The 26,623-nt window shown below is 44.1% G+C and overlaps 1 protein-coding gene across 14 annotated transcripts in view; it reads right to left on the bottom strand.

The window, feature by feature from the left end:
• MAGI1 (membrane associated guanylate kinase, WW and PDZ domain containing 1) overlaps positions 1 to 26,623 on the bottom strand; it is a 1,848,723-nt gene that overhangs the window by 222,696 nt on the left and 1,599,404 nt on the right. For all 14 annotated transcript variants that reach the window (XM_069643697.1, XM_069643699.1, XM_069643701.1 and 11 more), the window contains one exon: positions 18,677 to 18,893. In XM_069643697.1, coding sequence (XP_069499798.1) covers positions 18,677 to 18,893 — 217 coding nt within the window. The remainder of the gene's footprint in view (positions 1 to 18,676; positions 18,894 to 26,623) is intronic.

Raw genomic sequence — 26,623 nt, 5'->3', positions numbered from 1 at the left:
ATGTTCATTTGGTTAATGATGTCCATTCCAATTTGAAATCAAATTTGATATAGTATCAAGTGCGACATCTCCAGGAACTCAACTCATTCACAAAGGGATCAACTCCTCTCAAACGGATGTGGGAGGTCCATCGGTGTCTTTGCTAGAACCTTGCACCTTACTATCTAGGAATACCAGACTGAGATCTAGACTGCCCCGGGCACCTTGCGCCCAGCGCGACCTTACTGCCCATACACAACTGGATACACCCACGATACCCAACCTCCCCCCCCTCTCACACTCCAAGCACAACGCTTAAGGGAGCACTCATCAATGCCAGATCCCTCACGGCCCACGCTCTCGCTGACCTCATCATAGCCCAAAACCTCGATTTCTTAGCCATCACTGAAACTTGGCTACATGCTGCCTCCGGCCCTCTCCTCGCCTTAGCCTTACCCAACGGTTATTCCATCTTTAGAAACGACCGTCACTCCAACCTATCCAAAGGAGGAACGGTCGCATTTATACATAGAGATAATATCAATATGAGCACCACTACCAATTCCCAACTCAGCTCGGCAGAATCCTTATCCGTGAAATTATCCCTTTCACCTACTAACACAGCTACTATACACCTTATCTATAGACCCTCTGGTCCACTAGGTTCATTCACAGATGATATTACATCCATCTTGTCTGCCAATACTAAGCCTAACTCTCAGGTGCTGTTACTAGGAGACCTCAATTGTGGTCTCTCTGACCTCAAGGACCATATGGCAACCGAGGTCGCCACCACCCTTAGTGACCTAGACTTCCAACAACGTATTCTCGCACCCACACATAACAAGGGCAGAACACTCGATTGGATTTCTGACCAGAACTGGAACATTACAATCTCTTCTAACTCTGCCTGCGCCTTGTCTGACCATCACATCATTACGTTCAATCTAGCAGCCACCAACCTCCAGCCCAAACCCACCTCAGCCCCTGCCATACCCACTAGGAATAAAAAAGACATTACCAGGGATAAACTGATTCCGCTCATTCTCCCCATCCTCAACAAATGCACCCTACAGCATTGTAGACATCTACAATCGTACCCTACTCAAAGCCTTTGAGTCTATAGCCCCACTCAAAATACGCAAAGCAAAACAACGATCTCACCTGAACTCGTGGTTCACCCAACAGTTAAAATTTTTGCGCAAGGAAAAGAGGAAGGCCGAAGCCCTCTGGAAAAGTAAGCCTAGTTTGGCGAATAAAGACTCCCTTCTCATCACCTCACTCAACTATAAGGAAGCTATCCTTCAAGCCAAAAAAGAGACGTCCAACCAACGTATATTGAAAGCTGAATCCAACAGTAAGGAGCTATTTAAAATTCTTAAAGAACTAGAATCTCCTTCACCCGTCCCCTGCATCAAAGACAGTACGTGGTGTAACATTGAAAACGCACTGCTTAACAAAATTGCTACCCTGCAATCCAAAATGAAGGCCAAACAAAACACCCTTTTCACTCCTCCCCTAACTAAGTCTATGCCTCCGAAAATGACTACCCCATTTTCCCATAACCCATTCAGCTTTACACCACTCACCATCAGTGAGGTTGAAAACATCAGTACCCTAAAACCTTCAAATTGTCAAGGCGACACTTGTCCGGCACTGATCATCAAGGAATCGGCCCATGACCTCGCACCTTTCATAACCTCCTTCATCAATTCCCCGTTTCAATCGGGAGTGGTCCCTAACAATTTGAAGGATGCTTGGGTCATCCCCCTACTAAAAAAAACTACCCTAGATCCAGATTCCGTCCAACTACAGGCCCATCACTACTGTCCCATTTCTCCTAAAAATACTAGACAGGGCAGCCTACTTACAGATACAAAATTATCTGGAAACAGTCTGCTGGGTACAAGACAATCCGGCTTCAGACTCAAACATGGGCCTGAAACAGCCCTTTTGGACCTAAAAACCCAAATAGAGGATCTAAAAGACAATCGCAAACTGGCGCTACTACTCCTACTGGACTTATCTGCTGCCTTCGATCTGGTCAACCACCAAATCCTCTATCAACACTTGAAATCTGCAGCTCATTTTTCTGACAACGCCACCAACTGGATCAGATCATTCCTAGACAACAGAAACATGAGAGTATTTTCCCCCACCTCCTCAGCCGACCCAGCGCCTGTCCCCTGTGGGGTTACGCAAGGGTCGTGCGTATCACCTACCCTCTATAATGTGTTTACTAAACCTCTGTTTGATGTGCTTGACTATCTGGGTGTCACCTACACTAATTACGCGGATGACACCCAGATACTCATTCCCATCACGGGCGACTACTCTGTTGACTCTAAATCACTAAACGACATCTACCTTGTCATCCAAGCCTGGATGGCACAACATGAGCTCTGTCTTAATGATGACAAGACAGAGCTCCTCATTCCAGGCACACAACAAAGACTCAATAAGTTGAACCCTCTGTTCAGTTCATTCAATATCGATGGCAACCCTACTAAAGTATCCAAAGACACAAAAACCCTATGAATTTACCTGGATACCTCACTTTCTTTGCACAGACAATCCAATGCAGTTGCTGCTGCATCAGCCTACACATGTAAGTTGATCACAGCTTGTCGCCCATTCCTCTCTACGCAGAACTGCATCACCCTCGCTAGGCCTCTGGTTATGTCCAAACTGGACTATTGTAATGTACTGTATCAAGGCACTAACCAATGCAACCTCAAACTCCAAATCACTCAAAATAACGCTATTAGAGCAGCCCTCAACATCCCCAGATCAGCACATATCTCGGCTACCAGGAAGAACCTGCATTGGCTCTGTCGGCCAAAGGATCTCTCTAAAATCACTTGCCCTCACCTACAAATGCCTTCATAACCTAGCCCCTATTTACCTAGCTTCGCGGTTCACGCAATATACCCCCCCCCCCCTCGAAGACTTAAGTCTGCCCATAACCAGAGCCTTTACATCCCCAGATTCAAGCTCCAAAACAGCCAGAGGAACTAGTTTCCCTGTCTTGGCAGTCAAACTCTGGAATTCTGTGCCTCTCAATATTGAAATCTATCATCACTCAACCTATTTAAACTCAAAGCTAAACATTGGCTAGCCGCCTCAGATGACTGCATGTCCTACTGAATAGCTGATACCCCAATTTGACATGTATGCTTGTCTTACCTGCTCTGTTGCTTGATTCTTATGACCTGTACTATGTTTTTTACCTGTACTTTTGCACTATGTTTTGGGATTCCCATGATCTGCAGCGTGTCCATGTATTGTTGTAACCACTGTTGAAGATATGTGCCCGGTAGCCTCTGGGCCTGGTTCTGAGCTATATAAATAAATAAAATACAAATACAAATACAGAGGTGGGGTTTGGGAGGGCTACAGTCCCTGTGCCTTCCATCTGTGCCTGTTTTCATGAAATGGGAAGCATCTTTTCTTGCTCCTTGCCACTATTGCACAATTCTAGCCAGTTTCTTTCTTGTCCCGTAGAACTTCAGCCTCCAGCATGCCTAGCGTTGGAAGAACAAGAGAGCAGCCTGACCAGGAGTGAGACTGCAAAGAAATTTGGCACTGCAGAGCAATTCCGAGGACATGAACGATCCGCAATCCACTGCTGAAAAAGGCTCTCTAGTCTCAGACAATCTATACTGAAGACACTGGTAGCATTGAAGACCATGGAACAGGTGACTTGTTGAACCCTGGTGGCTAGAAATTACTGATAACAAGCAATGCATAATTCTGCTCTTGCACCAATCACATTCAAGAGAAGATTAGGCTCCCCCAATATGCGGTTATGTAACAGAACCCATGATTGCACCTGGCTAAATCTCAGACCAAGTCTCCCCCAATATGCGGTTATGTACAGAACCCAAGATTGCACCTGGCTAAATCTCAGGCCAAGTCTCCCCCAATATGCGGTTATGTACAGAACCCAAGATTGCACCTGGCTAAATCTCAGGCCAAGTGGTTGCTTAGGTTCCATTTCACTCTGTAAATTTGCTGAGCTACATTGGACGCAATTGAGCTTTAAAATTACTCTCTCAATGAAACAGTGATCCAAACTGTAATCGCACGTTGCACGCTTCTCTCTTCTGGGCTCCTTTCAAAATATCAGGAATGCTTATAAACACCACCCTCAAGTGCTAAAGGGCATTAAAAGCATGAACATAAGGTTGCTAATCTCCAAGTGAAGCCAAGACCCAAGCCAAACCTTTTGAGAAAAAAATAAAACGGTACTAGCTGAAAGGTGTGGTCTCGCTTGTAGAAAGAACCAATTGGCTCTACAAGATTTTACATATACAATTCTCTTTAGTGACAGTGCAGGATACAATACCGCATAACAAAAGTAGCAACAGCAGGGTGAACAAACATACCAAAAAGGTAATGGAGAACTATCTTCCAGCTAAGCAAGATGGACTACCAATACTATAAGTATTCCTCACCTCCTACTCCAATAGATCAGCAAACATCTAGGGTGTACAGAGCTCAGAGTCTGGGTTTATCCCCTTTAGTCACCCCAGAGGCCAGACATAATGCTTCAATCTGTGAAATGGTGCTAGAATCCAATGTAGCTCATTAACAAGCCAGTAGGCCCATCCTCACTCATGTAGACAAATTACTGTGATTTGCCCCTCTCCCAAGTGTTGACTTGCATCACAAAATAGGTTCCCTCCTACACATGTCTTTGCCTGCAAGATAGTACGTGCATTTGTGGAGGAATTAGGCTTGCATTAGCAGAGGATACTGCTCCAGAATGCATCAAATGTATAATGATCTTTCAATTATCTAACACCCCAATAGGAGAGACCAGATGTTGTGGCATTGCAGTAGTGGGTAATATAATGGGTAGCAGATTACTTTCTTTACTTCGTGTGTCAAATCATACCAATTAAAGGATAAAAACCAAAGAAAAGGGGTTGAAATAAATGTTCAAGATTATAATTATGTAATTATTATAATTGGTTATTTAGAACGTGCTGAATACCCAAAGGTTTCTAAGCACGGACTCGGGGATCGTACCCATGTTGCTCCAAGTCGTCTTGCTTCAAAGGCGAGCGTGTTGCCCTCGAGCTATCCCCCAAGATTAGTATCTAAAAGAAGTTTCACCTCCCCCCCAAATTATTTTGGGATTATAGAGTAGCATATCCTTTTTCACTTTGAAATATGACCTGCATTTACTACATTTATGAAACACATGTCCACATAGACCATGAACTAGGTGTTGTTCAACTAGAAAAAGAAAGACAGTACAGGGGTACATTCTCATCAGTGCTCTACCATTCAATAATAGAAATCAGGGTAAATATTTGATCCGTAGTGGACATCATTCAAGTTCCTTAACAGAGGACAGCATTTTGTCATCCCTTTTCCACGCCTGCATTTTATTTAGGATGTCCTTGCCAAAATTCTTCGGGTCAATATCCAGCAAGCTGATCATGCAAGGTTTCTCATCTCCCTTTTCATATATAGGCACAACAGGACAGTTTTCCCATGATTTCCGAAATCTCTGTTCATAAGTACAATCAGGTGCGGCCTTCTGAAGAGGTGCACCATATCTCAGCAGTTGAGTGAGGGTTTTACAATCAGTTAATGAATGCATTGTAAAGAAGCCACTGTGAGCCGATGTGAAAGAGGCTTAGCAGGGGCCAATTATTTTTTTATAGTTTACGATATCCTCCTTACTATTAAAGGGGTATCATCTGCTGATTTTCCAGCCCGAAATTCCTTAAATCCACAATGTTTTTAAATATGAATATTGTCTACTACTAAAAGCACCACATTTCCGAAGTACTGAGCATATTATTGGTGACAATACAACTAGTAGTAATTGTACTACCAATAGTACCACCACACGATTGCAACCACTGTAGATAGCAGTACAACCATCATAGTAACAGCACTACTGACAATATCCGTAGTGCAGTAGCAGTGACGCCAACAACAGTAGTGCAGTTATGCTGCTATTCCTAACAGTAGTATTGCCAGTAAAACTAGCCACCGCAAATTGCATCGCACAGATATAGCATCACTGAAAGTAGTGATACTCATAGCAATAGTTATACTTCGAGTACTATAACTGTTACATTACTTGGAGTAGTACGTGCAATAAATCTACTAGCAGGATCAGTGGTAGCAGCAGTAGCTGTGAAATATAGCACAAATACGTCCACTAGTCATAGGCTCAGAAATACTAAACCTTTGTAGCAATGGTAAGTGAACAGTAGAACTCAACACCCTTGGTGTGCTACTACTAACCAAAGGAAGAGTAGTAATAGTGCCCAAAAGATAAATAGCATTCACAGAGATCCGAGGTTCAGTAGTAGTAATAGCTCTTGGCCTGCAGCATGTCAGTTCCCATGACACAAACAATGAAGCAGAAGCACCCCACAGGACTTCATGATGAATATCATGGAACTCCATAACCTGGTAGGTTGCTGGGGTTGGGGCAGCTTTAGGTAGGCCCAATCCAAAAGGAACCAAACCTTTGGCCTACAAGATCTCTCTGCATGCAGCAGAGGAATGTTAATGAAAAGCATGTTTAGCATTATAAGGACGCATTCTTAACTGAAGGCATTCCATTTTGGAATCTTCCTGAATGGAATTGATCCACAGGTTCAGTAATAAAAGTGAGATCAAAGTCTGAGCCAGAACCTTTAGTAGGCCAGCCTTTCTCTGGGTCAATGGTAAAAAAATCGTTAAGAATTAACTCACTCCTTCCTTAGTCACGGGGAGGGCGGGGGGGTTTGGGGGTTTTACTGAGACCTCTGCTGTGGAATTTCCAATGACTGCAATTGAGAATTCCCAGACAGCTTCAGTAATCAAATAACACATTTATAAATGTTTTCTAAAGATAGCCATTTCCATTTAAAGAAAAACATGTTAAAACTCTCAAATGAAATCAATTTGATTTAGTTCGTCCAAAGTTTTAAAGTGTACATGGTTGCCAGTTGCTGCCAACATAAGTTAAATAGGGTGGCGGATAAACAAACATGCGGGACTGAAGTAAACATCAAGGGATTTTATTGTGTTGTCAGGATGGAGGATGGGGCAAAAACAACTTTAGTGCATTCAGGTATCCAATCATCTCGCTTTGTATCTGTCATCCTAGGATATTGTCGGGGGTATAGCACTCAGCTTGCTTAACCAATGACTCATCTCTTCCTCTGAAAAAAGGCAGGCCTTCTACCCAAAATAAATGCAGTGGTGGTCCGCATAGGATGGGGATAAAAACCTAGAACCTATAGGAGTTTAAACAAAGAAAAGGGATGTTCTTGGTTCTGAACAAGCTAACCAAAAACGGTGCAAGCAAGGAATAAACCACAGTGTCTTTGGGGATTCTATCTATAAGGAATACATGTGTCTCCCTCTGGCTCTCAGATATTGAGCACAGAATTGGTTATATAGCTCCCAGTCAACTTAGACATGATTTCTTTCTTCTAGAAAAACTGTCTCCCGTTACAACTCCCAGCATGTTTCTTGACTCTAGGAGAACAGTATCTCGGAAATCGCTTCTAAAAACATCGGGCACTGTTTTTGGACAGGCGTGGGTACTACCTATTGCCGGTCCCTTAAGGAGACTTGATGCTCCAGATACAGGGTTAGCCGCGTATTGGCCAACAAGTAGATACTTTTTCAAGGATACTGCTCTCCCGCTGGCTGTTTGATCTTGGAATAATCTGCGGGATACATTGCCTAGACTGCTTTTTAACACCGTTTTTGTATCCAAATCAGTGTCTCGGGGTTATAGTGCTTAGCACACTTAGTACCTGTAAAAAAGCTATAGCACCCAGCTTGCCATTTGGTATCCATAAAAGAGGTAAAGTGGCTGGATCACTTACCTGTGCAAGCCTAGACTTGAGGCTGTATTGGCCTGTTCACCTCTGTGGGATGCAGTGCCCAACTCCCTTGTGAAGGGATATGTGCCCAACATCAATTCGTGGATATGGCACCTAGCACGCTTTTAAGCAGTCTTCAGGTGGTCTGGTCTTTCTGCTCTTTTAGCTCCGGGGTAGCTCAGGTTCAAGGAATTCTCGCCAGAGTGCAGTAGTTGGTGCTCCCCTCTTCTTCTTAGTCTGCCACTCTGACTTACCATTGCCAGAACATGGAAGACTATTTGAAGGCAATGCTTATAAATGCCCTAAAAAAGGGGCATTCTGGGCGACTGTTAGGCCTTCATAGACTGAATATCTTCCATTTCCCTGTGGCTTCTTTAGCTGGCCTCAAGGCTTCAAAAGCTCTGTTCCCCAACTTATAATCAAACAGAAATCCCTGCTTTTTTCATGGCTCTGCAGTGGCTGATCACATCGCTGTTCTGCCCGTCACCGCTCACGCAGCTCCAGATACTCCAGTCACACCAGCACACCACCATGTGGGTACCATCTAGCATTGCAGAAGACAGGTAGCGATCCAGCCTTCAGCCTCAGACGCAGACAGCACAGTAGACTCCTTTCCTCTGGGGAGCCCCTACAATGGAGTCAGCCGATATACAGAGCTACAGCAAGAGTGAACAGGTGGTCTTTCTGGATATTAACGTTACGTTTTGGTTGCCCTTAGTGAACGACAGGAGTCCTTACAGGCACCTCATGGTGTACATATTTGCAATGAGGAGTGTGTCTATGCCTGGTAGTGTTACTGTAAAGTGGGTTTTTCCAAACCTACTCTCGTAAGGGGTTTTGAGAAGCAAACTTAAAGATGAAACTAGTTTACACTGGAGTCTGACCAAACTCTCAAAGGTGGAGTGACTGAGCAGCCAAGCTTATAATTATAATTGTTCTTTTATAACGCACTGAATACCAAAGACCAGTTTTAGGAGGGGTACGTTTGTTGTTAAGTACAGTACGGAAGAGCAGTCTACTAAGGAACAGAGGTCCAAATACGTTCATAAAAGCATAGTAATTAAATGCATTATAGACTAGTTCAACACACTACTGATTGATCAGTACAAATCACTATTAAATACATGTACAGCCACAGTTTAACCACAAAAAGGGTTAACTTCAACTTTAGCATTCAACACAGTAAGACCTGGGTGTATACACTGTAAAGTGGGGGAGGAAAGGTTAGAAGGTGCACAAGCCTTAACAAGGGCTAGTATACTCAAACATGGAAGAACCACGCTTTAGAAGGCCATCTGTCACGAATCGGTCCTTTTGCTCTTGTTCCTGCCACTTGGGGGCATGATTTGGGGACTGTTCACTACTAGACCTACCTTCCATACCCTATGACAGTACTGTAGTGATTTTGAAGCTCTAAAACCCTATTTTCCACTTCTCTTCCCTTCTGGATCCAGTTCGGTTTTGGCAGCCATTGTGCCGCTTTATTGAAAAGACTATGCTTACCAGTATGGCTTTCCCACTGCTTCCTCTCCACCCTTGCAGGACAGGGTTGGGTGGAAGATAAGTTACACCTGTGGCTGGCAGGAGCTAGCTAACAGCACAGCTAAGGCATGTGATTGTTAGCCAGCTTTAAGAGCCCCAAGTTTGCTTCAGTCCAGAGCGGTCATCGTTTTAGTACTCCTTTTTGTGACTGGTCACTGGCTCTTATGCTTAGTTTCTAGTTCCTTATTTCTTGGCCTTGGATTTCAAATTGTGTGTATTGGTATTTTCTGCTTCCTGAATTCCCTTTCAGTCGTGCTCTGTTTTTCTGTCAGCACTTGCCAGTGCTTTCCTATTTCTGGGCAGCAGCAGAGATTGGCTTTATTCTATTTTTTTTTCACTGTGCTCTGTTCTGGAGTTAAACGTGACCCTTTAGACACCCCTCATTGAGAGCAAACCCGTTTTAGTACACTTTTCTTCCATAGGGAAGCAGAGGGAAGGTATTTGGCCACGTAATTTCATGTTCCCTGTTCCTCGACTTTCTCCTGGAGTCTGTTCCTACTTTATCCTTACACACGCCCCCATTGGTTCCTCTATTGATTGTTCGGTGTGATGAGCTAGTGTGTCCAGCCCCTTCTGCTAAATGCCTAAGTTTACCTCACTATCCTCCAAGTTGGAGGTCTGCAACCTTTGGCTCTCCAGACATTTTGGACTACAAATCCCATCATCCCTAACTAGTATGGCCAATAGCCTGATATCATGGGAATTGTAGTCTGAAATATCTGGAGAGCCAAAAGGTAGCAGACCCCTGCTGCAAGCACAATTCCTACTTGTCCCTTTTCAGGAGTCTGGGGTTAAATTATCCCCTTTACTCTGAAATACTTTGAGGGCCCCTGTTTTTTCAGCAGTGTTCTTGGGCTTAGCTGACATTCCGGGTGGCGTTACTCATCCGTGCAAGTATGGTCTTTAAGTGGCCTTATAGAATACCATGAAGGATATCAGTTCACAGACCCGGTAATTGCTGCCCTGTATGAGGTTTAGCACTGTCAGTAACTAACAGCAATTGTGGGTTAGGCGATTGCTGACTTTCCTAATCACAAGGAGCTTCCAAGTGCTTACCCTACATCCCACTTATTTGCATTTATAAAGCGCACATCGGCCCTGGGGCATCGTGGCGCTGTTACAGCTTATTCACTTGTCAGACAGACATGTACAGCAGCACTGAATGGTGTAGAGAGAGCAGGCACAAAGGTACGGTGAATGGCATGTTAGACTCTCACTAAGGTTACAGTTGAGCAGCGTGTCTATACATATTGGTTCGTACTAGCAGAACAGTATGTTTTCAGTTTTTTGCGCAAGTCATTGTAGGAGCTTTCGTTTGAGGGTAGTGCATTCCAGTTTTTGGGAGCCAGGTGTTGAAAGCTGGACCCTCCAGCTTTGGCTCTTTTGAAGGCTGGCATGTAGATCTGGTTGGTCAAGTGTGATCTAATGGGCCTGTTGGATGGGTTGAAGGTGATTCTTTGTGATAGGTAGGGTGGGTCATCAGTGGAGAGGCACCTGTGGGTAATGGGCAGTGTTTTGAAGAGTATGCATTATTTTACTGGTAACCATTGTGCATCTTTCCTGGCCTGAGTGATGTGATCCCTTTTGGGGGTGCTCAGGGCTGCCCAAAGGGCATTATTCTGTGTGACTTGGAGTTTAATGTTTTTAGCCAAAGTGCCCAGAAGAAGGGCATTGCAGTAGTCTAGTTTCGTACCTACTGTGGCTCTGGCAATGGATAGTTTTTTGTGGTGAGGAAGGGCTTAACAGCATTGATAACCTTGGTGAGAAGTGCCGCCGAGGAGGCTATGGCATTGATCTAGCGTGTCATGGATAGGGATGCGTCAAGGTAAACTCCTAGTGTTTTTACTGCTGCTGAGACAGTGATGGTGGAGTGGTCTATGGCGAAGGTTTTGTTTTGAGAATGGAGCTTGTTCCCCGTTGCCTACTATGAGGATCTCAGTTTTGTCCACATTAAGGCAGAGGCTGTTGGCCGCCATCCACGTTTGAATAGCTGAGTAGATTTTAGTTAGGGCTGCAGTGTCTTGATCGCATATGCCGGTCAGAGGGAGTACCTGCGTGTCGTTAGCGTAGTTGGTATATGCTAGGTTATGACAGTTCAGATCATTCAGCGAAAGGGTGAAGATATTGTATAGCGTGGGGGCAGTGCATGAGCCCTGAGGGACTCTGCAATGGATGGTGGTGGGAGAGGCGCATGCAGAGTTTGAGAAGACTTGCATAAGTCTTCCATTTAGAAGGGAGGCCATCCAAGCTATTGCCTTTGGTGATAAGTGGGCTTCGTTTTTTAGGTGCATACATAGGATATTGTGGCTGACAAGGTTGAACGCGGAAGAGAGATCTAGGAGGAGGAGGCATGCCGGTTTGCCTTTATCAGTGATGTCTCCAGGTTGTATTTTGAGATCGAGCAGCGCAGACTCAGTTCTGTGATTTGGTGGTGTTGTTAGCTGGTCTGGATGTGAGAGAGTTGAGGGGGGTCAAGGGTGTTTTGGGTGGGGCTTGTTTTAGAACGAGCTTATGTGAGACTGTGGTTGTGTCTGACCTAGCCAGTGGGGTGGTGAGTGGGTGTCTGGAGCGGAGACCTAGTAGGTTGTTCCTGGTGCTGATGGATCTAGGGCATGTGTTGGCTACGGGAGGTTTGGCATAGGTCATTGTGGTGTTGCATTTAGCGAAGAATGATGGCATGAAGTGGGTAGGAGGGGTGTACGTGGGGCATTGATGCTGTGAATTTGCCATTGGACAGTGGGCTGGGAGCAGGCAGAATAGTAGTGAGGTTCAAAAGTGTCAAACAAGCAGAAATGCAAATACAGTCTGGATGTGCATGAGGCGTGATAGCAATACTAATCAGTAATGGGCAGCAGGCAAAGTATGTACAGTTTAGATGTGAGAGTCAAGCAGGAGGCAATTTTAGATACAAATGTGGCCGTTGAGCAGGAGATGCAATTTGGCTATGAAGTCAGGCAGGGGACAAAATACATACAATTGTGGCTGTCTGTTGAGCGAGAGATGCTAATACAATTTGGCTGTGGGAATCAGACATGAGGCATGATACCAGACCGAAGCATATAAAAAGGTAGCAGGTAAAAAGTACAAGTATGGTTTAAATGTGGGAGGATGGACAGGTAACTATACAGCTGTGTGTGGGGATAAGCCGTAGTGGCGGTGCAGTTTGGGTAATAAAGTGGGGGAATAAGCCAGGGAGAACAGATATAGATCAAATGTTGGAGTCGAACAGAGTCAAGGTTCAATACAGCATGTGGGGGTCACACCGAATATTACTATGGAGCAGGTGTGTTAACCGGCACGTTGAAGATGGTGAAGCATCAGAGGGCAGCATTTCACGGGAGCGAGCTTTAGCTGAGGTGGTGACGGGATGTGTGCTGGAATCAGGGCAGATGGGGAAACTGCTTAGGAGTATTAATAGATCATCTTATGTTCAGAGATACAGGAGACACGCTACGTGAGTGCCAGATGAGAATCTGGGGACGGTAAATGGGTACTCACGGGTTAGCAGAGTGGCATGACTTTTTATGGGTGCCTTTTTGTGGGGGTCTGGTGCTTGGCTCTCGCTTCCCGGTCACGGACTGGGAAGGAGGCAGGGCCGGCGGCCAGTCGGAGCTTCGTGCTCCAGCTGGGTGGTTGCTTAGCAACACCCAAGCATAAACAAATCGGCAGCCATTTTGAGATCAGGAATTTTCTTTTTTTCTGATCCACGCGTGGAGGACGGCAAAGTCGGGCCCTGCTCAGGGTGGGGCAGAGATGGTGCCGCAGGTACATCAGGGAAATGGGACCTCGCGGGCGAATGGGGAATGAAGCAGCATCCGCTTCTGGAAGGCACGGAGGGCGGCTCCTGCCCTAGCACGGCTACAGGGTGAAAAATAGATTTGTATTCTTATAATGCTCTACTTGCACATTCTGGGTGTTGGTGTGCATGCATCTTGGTTTCGGAGTGCATGTTGTTTAAGCCATATCTACTCACTGTGTGATCTTATGCATATTTCCCTTGCCATATCCACTGCTCTTTGACAAGGATATGGATGGTGTCACCAGGAGACAGAGTTGCATCTGTTACAGGCATTTGGCTGTATCTGCCAGGTCTTTGACTGGGAACCTTCTACATGGGTTTTCTACAGTCGACCTGCTCTGGAATGGGTAGACTACCATTCCTTAGGCCCATGGCGGATATAGAATGAATTCCTGACCAGGATCTACTGCCTATGGCCCAGTAATGTAGCTACTTATCTAGCAAAGGACATCAAGCTCAATGCAAGTCAATGAGGGGCTTAAAGAGTTAAGCCATCTGAACCCTGATACTTCGACCTTTGAAACACTGGGGCAGGGAATCGGTCGGGGGGAGGGGGAATCGGGCCCACTGTGGATGAAGTTGCAAAGGTTTGCAAGCTGCAGTTTGAGGCTTCAGACTCTTCGCATAGACCTCAGTGCAGGGTGAAGATGGCTCGATTGAGGTTCCAACAGCTCAGGAGAACACCCTCAGGATGAGCTGGTAGACTGACCAATGGCAGGGTTAGCAGGCGCTCAGGGGCAGGGAGGTCAGAATTGGTGCTCCAGTAAGCTCTTCCTCGTTGTGAAAAACGGAAGCAAAATGTTGGTATGGTCTCAGCAGAGCCCTGTCCTTGAATGGCTCTCTGCCAGCAGTTCGGCTTCAGATACTTGGCTCTTGTGGTAGACTACCCGAGTGGATCCAGGTCCTCTCCTTTCAATACAGAATGGGGGCTGCACCAACCAATCTATAGAAGGTACATGAAACATTCAAACAGACGCTGTCCAATCAAGGACAGCTGCCAACTCATTCTTCTCAGGAACAGAAGATAACCTGGATGAATTTTGGTTTGCACCAGACAGTCCCAAAACCCAATTTCAGCCAGTTCACTCGCACAAAGCACTGACAAAGTGTGTTCCCCTGATGTAGCAATTTCTGACCAGCAGAGTAATGAAGATGGCACAAATAGAAGGGCTTGTACAACAAGGAGCATACGTTTTCAGTATATGGTACTGAAAAAGAATTATAGCGGTAACAAATTAAAGCGGACAGCTATGCACTAGTAATAAAAGAAAATAGCTGATTGCCACCATCTTGTTGAGTGTCCTTCAACAAAGTAATGGTGATTCTACTCCAAGAAAATAAAAAGTGCCACAAAGTGTCCCTATAGCATTCTACGTAACATGGCAAAAAGGGCTTCACTAAATCCTGGTGGCTGGGGGACTTAGCCAATGGAGGAATGCTACAGAAAAAAGACCTTTTCTAATGGTTAAAATTACCCTTGTGTCATCAGTGTCCTGAGGGTCTCCCGCATTGGTTGCCCCGTGATTTCCAACGCCAACCCCATACAGTTGGGTTCGGAACATAGGAATAAGAGGGGCTCCCACTATAGCCATGTGCTTCGACGTCTGGCCTGAATTCAGAGCCTCCTTATATTCAAAGCTTTGCTGCCACTCATGTTCAGAGGGGGGAACATCAGGTCAGCGACTGTCTCAGTAGCCAACTATGTAAGACATGCACACCTGTAAATTGTCATGCTACCTACTGTGTGTAGTCCAGGATACTGGTACAATTTAAAAGTGAATCCTTCTTAGGTCTGGGTATAATGGAAAGTCCCTCTGGCGAGTATCCATTGGGCTAGTTAAGTGTGCTTCGATGGAGGCCAAATGTGTTCATACTGACAGTAAAAGATGAGGAAATGAACTCTCAATTTTTCTTCTTTTTATTGTGACTTAGTTTTAAAACAAAAACTTATTTCACATCACCATAAATGTTTCCTCCAATTTCCTTTCTTATCTCATTATGTTTCCCAAAAATCTCACTAAAGTCTCACTCCTATTCTTTGAGCCCGTCCAGTCTGCAAGTGTGGTCCATGATCTTTTCGGTGGAGATATGGAGCTTCTTATGTCTAGTCGATTTTCTACGCTGGATCTTGCTCTTTCATTAATTTATCTAGAAGGTTTAATTCCAGCACATGTAAATCGCGGGTTCCTTCCTTGCACAAAGTCACTCCACTATTCTTCATCTGTTTTAGTTTTGAAGGGTACCATGCAGCTGTTTAAACAACGTGTTTTTTCATCTGCTACCGCTACACACTCCAGTAGTAGATGTCTCGTAGATGCCAAGGAACCTTGTTTTTTACAGAATCTACACTTTCCCTCATCCATCCCTCGTTTACCTCTGTTGTGCTTAAACTAATTTCTGAGTTGGACATCTAGTCGTATTTGCATCATCCTCTCCAGATGATGTTTGGTGGGAAATGTCATCCAATATTGCGGCATGGGGTCTCTCTTCCGATGTTCTTTTGCAGCATTTTTTTTGTGATTTGTAGGAAAGCTTTGATTCTCTTGTTCTTATTCAATCCTGTCTTTTTAATTTTTCTTTTACTGGTTCTGGGTTCGAAATCAGTTCTTCCAGTGATGAGTCTAATTCGTGTAGTTGAGTCCATTTGTCCTTCCAACTATTAAGCAAGACTGCACTCTTTCCATGCTTGTGCGTTGATAGGATTTTGTAGCCAACCACCAGGTCTAACAGTGAGATCTTTCTCAAAAGTGCCATGGACTTCCATCTGATTACTGAGTTGAGGGATTGAAGACTGAAATCAGCTCTTATGGCAGCCATTGGGGTGCACCTAGAAAAATGTAATATTGGTTTCCAAAATTTGCTTTCGAGCTTTGCCCATGTTCTCCATGACAGGTTCAGGCCCGCTTCCCCACCTTATGTCAGGATAGCCATCAATTATTCTGCAGGTAGAAGGATCACGCAGGAGCTAAAGAGAATTTCCCAAATCTCCCATTCATTATTACTCCATGTGAGCATAGCCTTCTTGCTTTTAAGGAAAGTTTGTTCTCCCAGTTTTTTTTTTGGCCACTGAATGGTAAAATGTTAATCCCAAGTATGCTCTCTCACCTTTTCCAGACTTTCCTCTCCAATTTTCCATTTCAATTTCTTCTCATTGATCTTGTTTGTTCCTCCTGTCATTAGAATTTTAGATTTATTGGTATTTATTTTCAAGGTTGTTCGTCTCCATGTAATTTGCCGTTTATTTAACAGATGTTGCAAGCCGATTTGGGTCTGATCTACGAGAACTATGTCGTCTGCATAGCAGATCGATAGCTCACAGTTTAACATTTTCGGGGGGAAGTGCCTTGTATGTCTTAGAGCCTCTGGTAGATCAGCGATATATAGCTTGAAGAGGGTGGCCACAAGTGGGCAACCCTGTTTGACTCTTTTAGTTGCCATGTCTGCCTATAAGTTTCCTTCGTTGTTGAACCTTATTTGCGTAGATTTACTCTCATGAAGGGCTTTAATGGGCTGTATTTCCTCAGGACAATTCCAGTTCTGCAGTTTCGTCCACAGTTTGTGCCTGTTCACTCCGTCAAAAGCTTGCCTTTGATCTATAAAGGCGAGATGTAATTTCTCTTTAGCTCCGACGGCTTTCAATTTCAGTAGTGAGAGGATGAACAAGTTTAATTCGGTTCCGGTGCCCTTCGTAAAGCCCGTCTGAAGGGAATTTGCGTGAAACTGTGAAAAGGACCCTTTTGTGTCTTATTATACCACTTATTAGACAATCGATTTGAAAACCCTTTGGAATTTGGATGGCATGTGGCACATGTAAACCAACAAATCAGCCGGAGTACACAACTTTTTATCTGTTTTAAAGTAACACTTTGCATCATCCGTCAATTACAATTAAATCTGATAACCCTACCATCAACAATACATAAAATAATTAATCTCTTATCAACATTAAAACCCTTACACGTTACATAATTCAGTGTTTGCTCCTTATAGCAAATCGTTTCACTCACTTACCACACGTATATCTAACAATAGGCCAGATTGTAGGTTTGTCTGATGGAGTAGCTTTGCCTGTTGTCACTGCTGGAGGGAGCTGTTGCCTTAGGATATATAGTGGCCCTACTATATCAATGAAAACCTGCACTTTGACCCGTGTACCCGGGCCTGTGGCCTCTACACTAGTTCAGTCATAATCTAACTTTACTTCAGGAGTATGCCACGGTTATTCACAACCTACGGTCAGAATTGGTCAAATGACCACTCCATCAATTAATCCCAATTTAGAAAAGCAGGAACAAGCCAGGAGCCACAGGTGAGAAAGTTGGTACCAAGCCCCTTGTGTCTTGCTTTCAATGTGCTGTTTGAAGGGCCACAACTCCCATTAGTTCTGGCCGGCATAGTAAATGGAGAGGGATGATGGGAGTCGAAATGCCAAACATATGGCGAGCCAGGGGGTGCAAATCCCTGGTCTAATGATTCTCGTGGAGTGTACATAACATCTAGGCTCTCTTTTGCAGATGGACTCAAAAGGACAGCCATATATTCTGGTTCCACTTCAAACCAAAATGCGGATTGACAGCACAACCATCATTTTCTTTTGATGTACAGATATTTCGCCTTTAATATGTTCTGCTCTATTGGAATCCCCAAATGCAGACAGCTGGGCCAGCTCAGTAACATCTTTAAAATATAATGAAGCGATTTATCGAAACAATGTGAAGAAGGGAAGGGGACTATGGGTCACGGCGTCACGCAGTAATTGACCTAAACATTTTACAGCATGCCGTTAAGGGAAATACTACATTTTCCTTTTTGGGGGTCTCCCCTACTGCACAGTGATGAACTCTTTATGAATGTTCCCTTGGTGTGAATAACTTTCCTAAACAACCAGAACCCTGAACCAGCCCTTTATTTGTCATCATCCAGAAACGGTATTAAAAATTGTAAACATACATTTCTGAAACGGCATTTAAAAAAAAGTCTCTGGACAGCTCAAACATGCCAGCGGGAATCCCCTGGGGCGCGTGGCGCTTTAATATGCACACGAGCTCCCGGAGCTCCCCATAACCTGCACATCGAACGCTCCCCGAGTGCATGTGGGTATTTTCCACCGACCACTTCGTGGCTTTTTTAACGAGGCTACAGCGGCAGAGCGCGGCCAAGGAGGTGGTGAGCGCGAGCTCATTTGCAGGCTGCGCGCATCGGGGCCCCCTTTGCAGCAAACCACGCCGCCGTTTCGAGTCTGCTCTGTCGGAGCAGGTGGACACATCCTCGAGAAGGCACATTCCGGCCTAGAATGTGCGTCGATGCACTGCACACAAGCACATCACTCTACCAAACATTGCATTTAGAATACAAAAGCTCGCGGCGCACCGCGTTCATTCTCCTTGGGAGGTGCGCATCTTTTGCTCCGTTTCACACAAAGGGGTCGGGGTCTCAAGCACAGGAAGAAAAAGCGACAGAAAAAAGAAAAGCATCAGGGGCAATAGGTAAAATAAGCGGTACTTACGTCGACTTTCAAACATGCTCCTGGAATGGGCCCAGATTTGGAATGGGTCGGGCTTTTTGGGAGCAGAGCTGTCCCCCTGTTCCAAGGCTGGGGCCTCGCTGGCGGGGTAGGCGGGGAGCACCGGAGTGCTGTGCACGGGCGAGGCCGTGTGCGCGCTGCGGTGACTGGAAACACTATGCTGGGAACTCGTTTGACTATCTTTCCTTTCGAGTGGTTGCTGCGAAGACAGGGAAAAGGAAATGATGCATGTTTACGCAGTGCTTGCTTGACTGAGCGCTTCCCAACATGTTTTTATTGTTCAGCTCTTAACTACAGTTGCGCACAGATTAATGAGAGGCAGTTCCCCCCCCCCCCTCAATCCCCGCACCCACCCTCCCATAGTTCTCTCAGTACCCCGGCCTGGAAGAAGTTTCGCACATAACGGTTCCATTTCATGAACCTTGGAAAGATGGCAGGCGGAGGCAACTAGTCATATGCTTTCAAATCCGGGTCCCACAATGTGTGAACGAATGACTTCGTCACCAGGCCATTTTATGGTTTTCCTCACAAACCACTATTATTTCAAGTCCTAAGTGTTCAATTAAAGTGGACCATGACTACAAGTACCAGAATGCTTTCATTTGTTTTCAGTACATAATCCCAAGAGTGGGGAAAAGGTGTGGTGTCAGGAAATCACTCTACATGCAATAGGACCATAGAATAGATCACTGCAGCTGGTGCATTAACCCACTGAGCCTGGTTACGAAGCAGACAAAAAAAAAATACATCTTCAAGAAATGCCACATTCGTAAAATGTCCGTAAAGGTCATAAGCACACTTTACGTCCCCTTCCCAGTGTCAACTGAGTCACTCCAGCCACAACATTGCAGCGCAAAACAGAGAAAGCATTTTGGAGGAATACTGTGGCTTAACCAACTAATCTGCTGGCCCACTGCGCATTTCAGTTTCCGAATCGTATTCTGTTGCCACCTGACCCTTTTCTCTCTTCAACTCTTACACACAGAGACTTTGCCTACTTTTTAACACATAGTCCTCTTGCGCTCGTTTATTCAACCAGCATCTAAGCTCCAATCAAACATCTCAATCATTCCCTTCTCAAGTTACCTCCATTCTTAAAAAAAAAAATGTTCTCTCGATTCATCTACAGCTGCTTCTTTTCGTCCAATTTCTCTTATACCCTAGCTCTCAAAAATGATTGCGAAGATTGGCAATGGCCAAGTGTCCATCTATCTTGATCAGCACGCTTTCCTTTCTCCTCCACAATATGGGCTTTCGTCTGCTCCATGCTACTAAAACACCATTACTAGTTTATGTATTTGTGCATTTATCAGGAGCGCGCAAAGCCCATAGACATTTGGCCACTAGTTGCAGGCGGAAAAAGGTAAAAACAGTGTCCATTCAAGTTTTTTCCTGAAGGTGTTGTAGGAGGGATTGCAGAGCGGGAGGGAGGTCGTTCCAGAGCATAGGGGCACGGACGATGAAACTAGCCCCTCCTGAACTCTTCCCGTTGTATCGAGGTGTTACAAGACGGGCCATGTAGGCAGATCTGACCAGTCTGGTGGAGGAGTGTTTGATGATTTTGTCAGTCACGTAAAGGGGCATATCGTTGGCAAGGCATCGGTGGGTTATGGAGAGAATCTTGACAAGTAGCCAGTGGGCAGATTTTCTTGCCTCAGATGTGAGCGTGCTTGCTGATGTCCAACTCGGCCCTGAGAGCGAGGGTTTGGACCAGTGCCTCCAACTCGGTCTACCACATTCTGCAATCTTGTATTCTGATTCTACTCGACCCTCTGCTGCCTTTGCCATGGTTGATCACCATCTACTGCTTTCATCCCTTGTTCCTTCTGGTGTTGTGCTTAAATGGTTTCAAGCTGATCTCTCAGATTGTTCTTTTTTCATTTCTTGGGCTGAACAATCTTCTGCCACCTTTCCTTTGCAACGAGTTTTCCTCAAGAGTCTGCTCTTGGTTCTCTTCTTTCACTGTATACGTCATCTCTTGCAGAAATAGTCGACTCTCTGGTCAATTCTATGCTGATGCTTCTCACATTTGTATACCCCTTTCTTCTTTCTTTGACTATTCACGGCTACGATTACCGCCTGCCCACTTTCTTTTCAATCCTCGATGCATTCAAGTTTTCTGCATCTAAACCACATCTAAAACTGAAATTCTAGTCTTTCCTCCTCTGAAGCCCCTCAACCACCACCATTTCCTTTCCTCTTCTCCTACTATGCACTCACAATCTGCTTGCCTTGTCACCTTTGAATCCAATTTTCTACACATCTCTAAAGCTGCACATTCTTGTCAACTAGAGCTTTGCAGTATTCGGAAAGCCTTGCTTTTAAGCTCCCAAGCTTCTTATTTTTACATTGGTTCTCTCATGACTTGACTATTGCTCAACTCTACTGATAGACCTGGCAGCCTAACGACTTGCACCTTTGCGTTCAATATTCTATTCTTCTAGTCATGCTTTTCTTTCTCACAGCTTGCTATTTTATCTGCCGCTCTCATTGGCTATGCTTCGAAATATGGCGTCTTTAATTTCCTGTTCATGTTCTTTAAATGCATACACGATCTAGCCAACCATAGCTTCCCTCTCGTTTCCTTTTTATGTTTCTCCTTGTTCTCTACGTTCTCAATCTCTTGACAGTTTCTAAGGCCCCTTGTGCTCAATCACATTTCCACTCCCCCGCTTTACTGGCTCCTAAATACTGGAACTCGTTACCGTCTGATCTTCACCCACTTGGTCTACTTTCTGCTCTACCCTTCAAACTCATTTACTTTACTCAAATTTAATTTCTCATTTCTTTTTGTTAATTCACCTTGGTTTATCCTTTATATTATACAGTTTTAATTCCTGCATAGCGCTTTGACGAAAGCACTTAAAAACAAAAATTAATACAAATGAGTTGGAAACCATTTAAAGGTTGTGAGCTCAAGTCAATCGATGCTCCGATATACAGCTACCATGCCATTCACAAAACAGTGTCATGATGCCATTAAGCCACAGGGCACCTGCCTCCGAGTGGCATGCTGTGAATATTACTCATGCAGAAATCTAACCCATAGCCCGAGTAAAGGTTGGTTTTACTGGTCAGTTGATTGATCTAGTGTTAATCTGTGGTTTCTAGCTACATGCTTGCTCCAAAGAATTAAAAACAGTGGAGAATATTATATGTTTAGACCTGGTTCACAGTCTTGATGGATTAAAAAAAATGTCCTGCTAAATCCCAAGATAATTCCATACATGCCAACATACCCCATTCCAATAATGAGATGATAGTGCAATCCTAGCTTTACTTTAATTCTAAGACTTTTAATCCTGAACTTAGAATAAGAAAACTGAAATAGTGACCCACCATCTCCCAAATGGAATGCGGCATGTCGGCACATTTGTATTCACACACTTCTAGATTTTCTCCGGCTTTTTACAATTGTTGCATTCGGATAAACTGGCGATCCCTAATTGATATGGGAAGTGAGCAAACATATTGAGCCCTTTCCAGAGTGGGCCGTTTCCACATTACACAGGTTCTTTGAATTTAAAATGGACTGATTAAGAGCTCTAGGAGTTTTTAGCAGCAGATTGTCCGTCTATGTCTTTCCATAATTAAGCTTAGGCTGGTCCCTTGATTTTGCAGTCCGTGTTTAAGGTAAGTCTTTGTAGGTTATCTTGCAATAATTAAACATTCCACAACCAGATCTCATCAATTCCGCTTAATAGTTAGTTGCTAGGATTTTTCTCAGCATGAGGAGTTGCAAGAGTTTTTCATTTAATTAGTACGTTGGTGGTGAAAAAGTAAAGTTGGAGTCAAAAAAGGTATGATCAAATCCTTTGAATCCCTAGGTTGGGACTGTAAGGTTAGGAGCCACCCAGCAGCAAAGTCTCTACACTGGTACAACCTAAAATTAGCTCCAAGATGGCACTTAAGTCTAGAATGATATATTGTACGGTCTGTACATTATGCAATGTAATCCTGCTTGCGTCTAACTTTCCAATGAGGTGGAATAAGTGGCATGCATATGGAATCGGCGCTGGTGCTGTTAAGTACCAGCAACAGTGGATTTATGTACATGTTAAATAGTAAAAATGCTCTTTGAGAGAATTCACTGATCATTGTATTTTGCTGCTATCTAAGATGGGAATCCCAATAGAATTGTACTGGATTGCCTAAAGAGATCTGCTGGTGAATTCTACGCTGAATTGTCATTTAAGTGCTTGCCATAAAAAGGTAGGGATTGTGGAACGATATTGGAGGCTGTTCCCATTTAGAAATAATCGTGTGCGTTTTAGACTGAATGTTCTCTTAACGATGTGTTGGTAATCAGTACCCTATGGAGATGGCTTATTGTAGGTACTGTAAAGATACACATGAAAAAGAAAACCTGTTTCACGTCTTAGTAGTATGTCCAGCATAATTGGCATGGAGTATTTACCTTGGGAAATGTATACATAATTTAGCTTGCAAATCTGTGGCGTACTATGTTAAATGGGAAAGCGATATCTTGGAAACTGGCAGTGGTATGGTTCTTAAAACTGCGTAACGTGTGTACGTGTATAAGTAATACATTGTAACCTTTGCTCGTTATATGACATGTTTGAAGCAAAACGGTCGTTTTTGTGAACTGTGATGTGATTTATACGATGAAATTTGGTTTTAAGCGAGATATTTTTTGTATTTGGATACTTGATGTTTCAAAAAGCGTTTACTTGGTAAAGGTTCATTTTAAACCATGTGCAAATAAATTATAATAATTTGAACAGTTTTTGAGGATTAACAGCAGCTTTCGTTGCTTTCAGGACCGATTGGTAGTTTAACAAGATTTGGAATGCAACAGTTGCATCCATAAACTGTCCAGTCACTTTTTTGTATTATTTTTAGAATTTTGCTGGAGGTTGAGGGGAGGTGGAGAGGCTAAGATAAGCCCGTTTGGCTAATATTCCAGGATCTTCAGTGCTTTATTGGGATGATGAGCGTGACTGCACACGCACGCACGCACACACACACACACACACACACACACACACACACACACACACACACACACACACACACACACACACACACACACACACACACACACACACACACACACACACACACACACACACACACACACACACACACACACACACACACACACACACACACACACACACACACACACACACACACACACACACACACACACACACACACACACACACACACACACACACACACACACACACACACACACACACACACACACACACTTTTTGGTCTGGACAGAAAATGAGGAGTACTTTGCTCCATTAGTCCAGGGCCACCTTAATATACTAGGAATACCAGTCTTCACATCATCATTTGGACTGTTGTGTGCTTCAATTACCATGTATTTTGCAAATTGGGCGCTGCATTGATGCCGACATTCCCTCTATCACTCTTTGCTTCATATTTGTGGGATCCATCACCTTGCTTCAAAGTGTCACACTTCATTTGTATTTTGATATGTAATGCTTCCAGAAGACCGAGTTATATGTCTTTTCTGTCTGGAATGATGTTCTCCAACTATCTTGGTCCCTATATTTTTCTGTTTTAAATTCTTATGATTAGGCCAGGTATTGTTGAAGGAATCTAGGGTATAATTCCCCTTAAAAATATCTCAGATGATCAACAAATGATCCCACCACAGTTGGAGGTGGAATACATAGGTTTAATATTTTGATTAAACTTAAATGATAAGGTCAGAAAGTGGCCACCTTTTCACTGCCCATATTAGCCGCAGCAACCAAGAGGACAACCACGTTCCAAGGTCTTCAAAAGGTGGCATTTTTTATGATTGGGTCATTCTTATCAGAGAGGGTGCTAATGTGATTAATGGGTGTTGATCAAACTCACTTAAGAATGGCTGCCTTCTGCTTCTATCCTGTTCTGGATTAGGGTACACTCTAGATATCATGTAAGCTCCGAGGTATGAGATTTGCTCTACTAGGTTCGCCAGCAAGTGATGGATTGTCTCTTGGTATAAGTGAAGATATTCTCCAGGTTCATGAATTTTGCGAGATATTGTGGACAATCCCTCCCAATAATATGTACTTGCATGTTTTGATATTGTGATGCTAATCTGTTATTTCTTTTAACTAGGTAAGACTGTGCATGAATAGCGCTCCATTATCATTGGGGCGTGCCACCCAAATGTTGTGATCAGGACTGATGTGCTCTACAAGCCATTGACCGTTGTACATACTTTTGCTCATGGCGCAGTGGCAATTGTTAGTTATTCTTTTATTTGGAACTTTCTTTTTTTCCTAGCTTTTGCTTTTGGGGACCAACCCCAACAGGGGCAGGATACAGGGTCATGGGTGCTCTGGGAGGTACCAGGAGTCCATGGTTCTTGGGGAAGAATTGTTGTTGAGCAGTACATTTCGGTTTACCTTCATTAGTCTTTCGGGTCGCTAACAAAGTTACGAATTTAGATCTTCATTGTACTGTCCACATAAACAATGAATTGGCTGTGGCTACATGTAATCACTGTTGAGGTTAGTCTACCCAACCCTCCCCCATTATTACTAAAATCTTCCATGGTTTTGTGATGGGGAAGAGTCTTGCGTGGAGAAACAGGTCTTTTCTTGTTTTTGATTTCCAATTAATTATCTATGCAATGAGTGTCTACCAGCATAATTCTGGTGAATCTTTATAAAATTCCCCAATTTAATTCCAGCAGAATTCAAACTAGGCCTTATGACCATCTTTGCCCTACCTTCTTCCTCAAACATCCCACATCTGTGCCTTCAACCAACATTTTTATTTTATTGATCCATTAGTTTTTGTTGCAACTACTCCCCTTTCTATACCCCAGTCACAGCAGAATACGAAATGCCAAGCAGGTCTCAATGTTGGCAGATTTTGTATTGAAGACACAAACATGGATTCAGATTTGATTCACAAATTAAGATAATTCAGAAAGAAAACGAGACTGATAAATGTCTTTTGGCGTTTGCTTTCATGGACTAAACAAATATGGTGACACTGGTTTATTTGCAGTTGCTTTGAATGCTGTATACAATAATACGGTAAATGGGGCAGAAGTAAAGATTGCAAAGAAGACACATAGGCTGCAATATTTGATATGCCAATGCCTCAGGGGGTAGAAAGGCCAGTCAGTACCATAACTAATCAAAGGATGCCTGTGAAATACGATGGGTCTACAGGGTTCAAGAATGGTTTAAATTACTTTCCTGCAACTATTGTTCTCCAGCATGGGTCTGGAATGGATTCACAAGCTCATGAATATTCCCCGTTGTCAGGCTGGGACTCCTCGGTAAAAGAAAAAACCTTCACTTAAAAATTGTATTTCTCCTTTAAACCAATCACTGTCCTCCGGGTCATACTGCCCCCATCCAATGACAGCCCTCTCCCTAAGCCCCTCCTCTGGCTGACAGGGTCTGGCATGGATTCACATGCTCATGAATAACGAATACATAGCAGTAAAACATTACACAACCACAGGAGGTTGCAGGGCTCACCAGAAGCAATTAACTCTTACCCCTAGAACAGACTCACCTCAAGCAAACAGGCACTACTTGGCAGACTTTGGACTGCTCCCTGGAATCCCTGTCGACACAGAACTTCGTGATGGTGTGCATGGACCTCCATGTCTATCAGGGGCACACGAGGCTGGAATGCCGTCGTCGCGACAATCACTCTGGTTGAGTGGGCTCTCAGACAGCCGCGCAGTGGGCTGTTTAACCAACAAATGACAGTGTGTGATGCAGCCGGAGAGCCACCTTGAAAAGGAAGCCTTGGACAAGGCCTTCCCAGGGTTCACAGGACCAAAGTTCAAACACAGTTGTGAAGTCTTCCAAAAACTTTTGTGCATGTCATGTAGAACTTCAAGGCACGAGCAACGTCCAGCGAGTGCAAGGCCCTTTCAGCCGGCGATGAAGACTTCGAGAAAAACTGCTA

This window comes from Ambystoma mexicanum, chromosome 2p (genome assembly GCF_040938575.1).
Source record: "Ambystoma mexicanum isolate Mex_15411 chromosome 2p, UKY_AmexF1_1, whole genome shotgun sequence".
Lineage (NCBI taxonomy): Eukaryota > Metazoa > Chordata > Amphibia > Caudata > Ambystomatidae > Ambystoma > Ambystoma mexicanum.
Note: the sequence above shows the minus strand (reverse complement) of the source record. Positions and strands in the feature narration are given on the sequence as shown.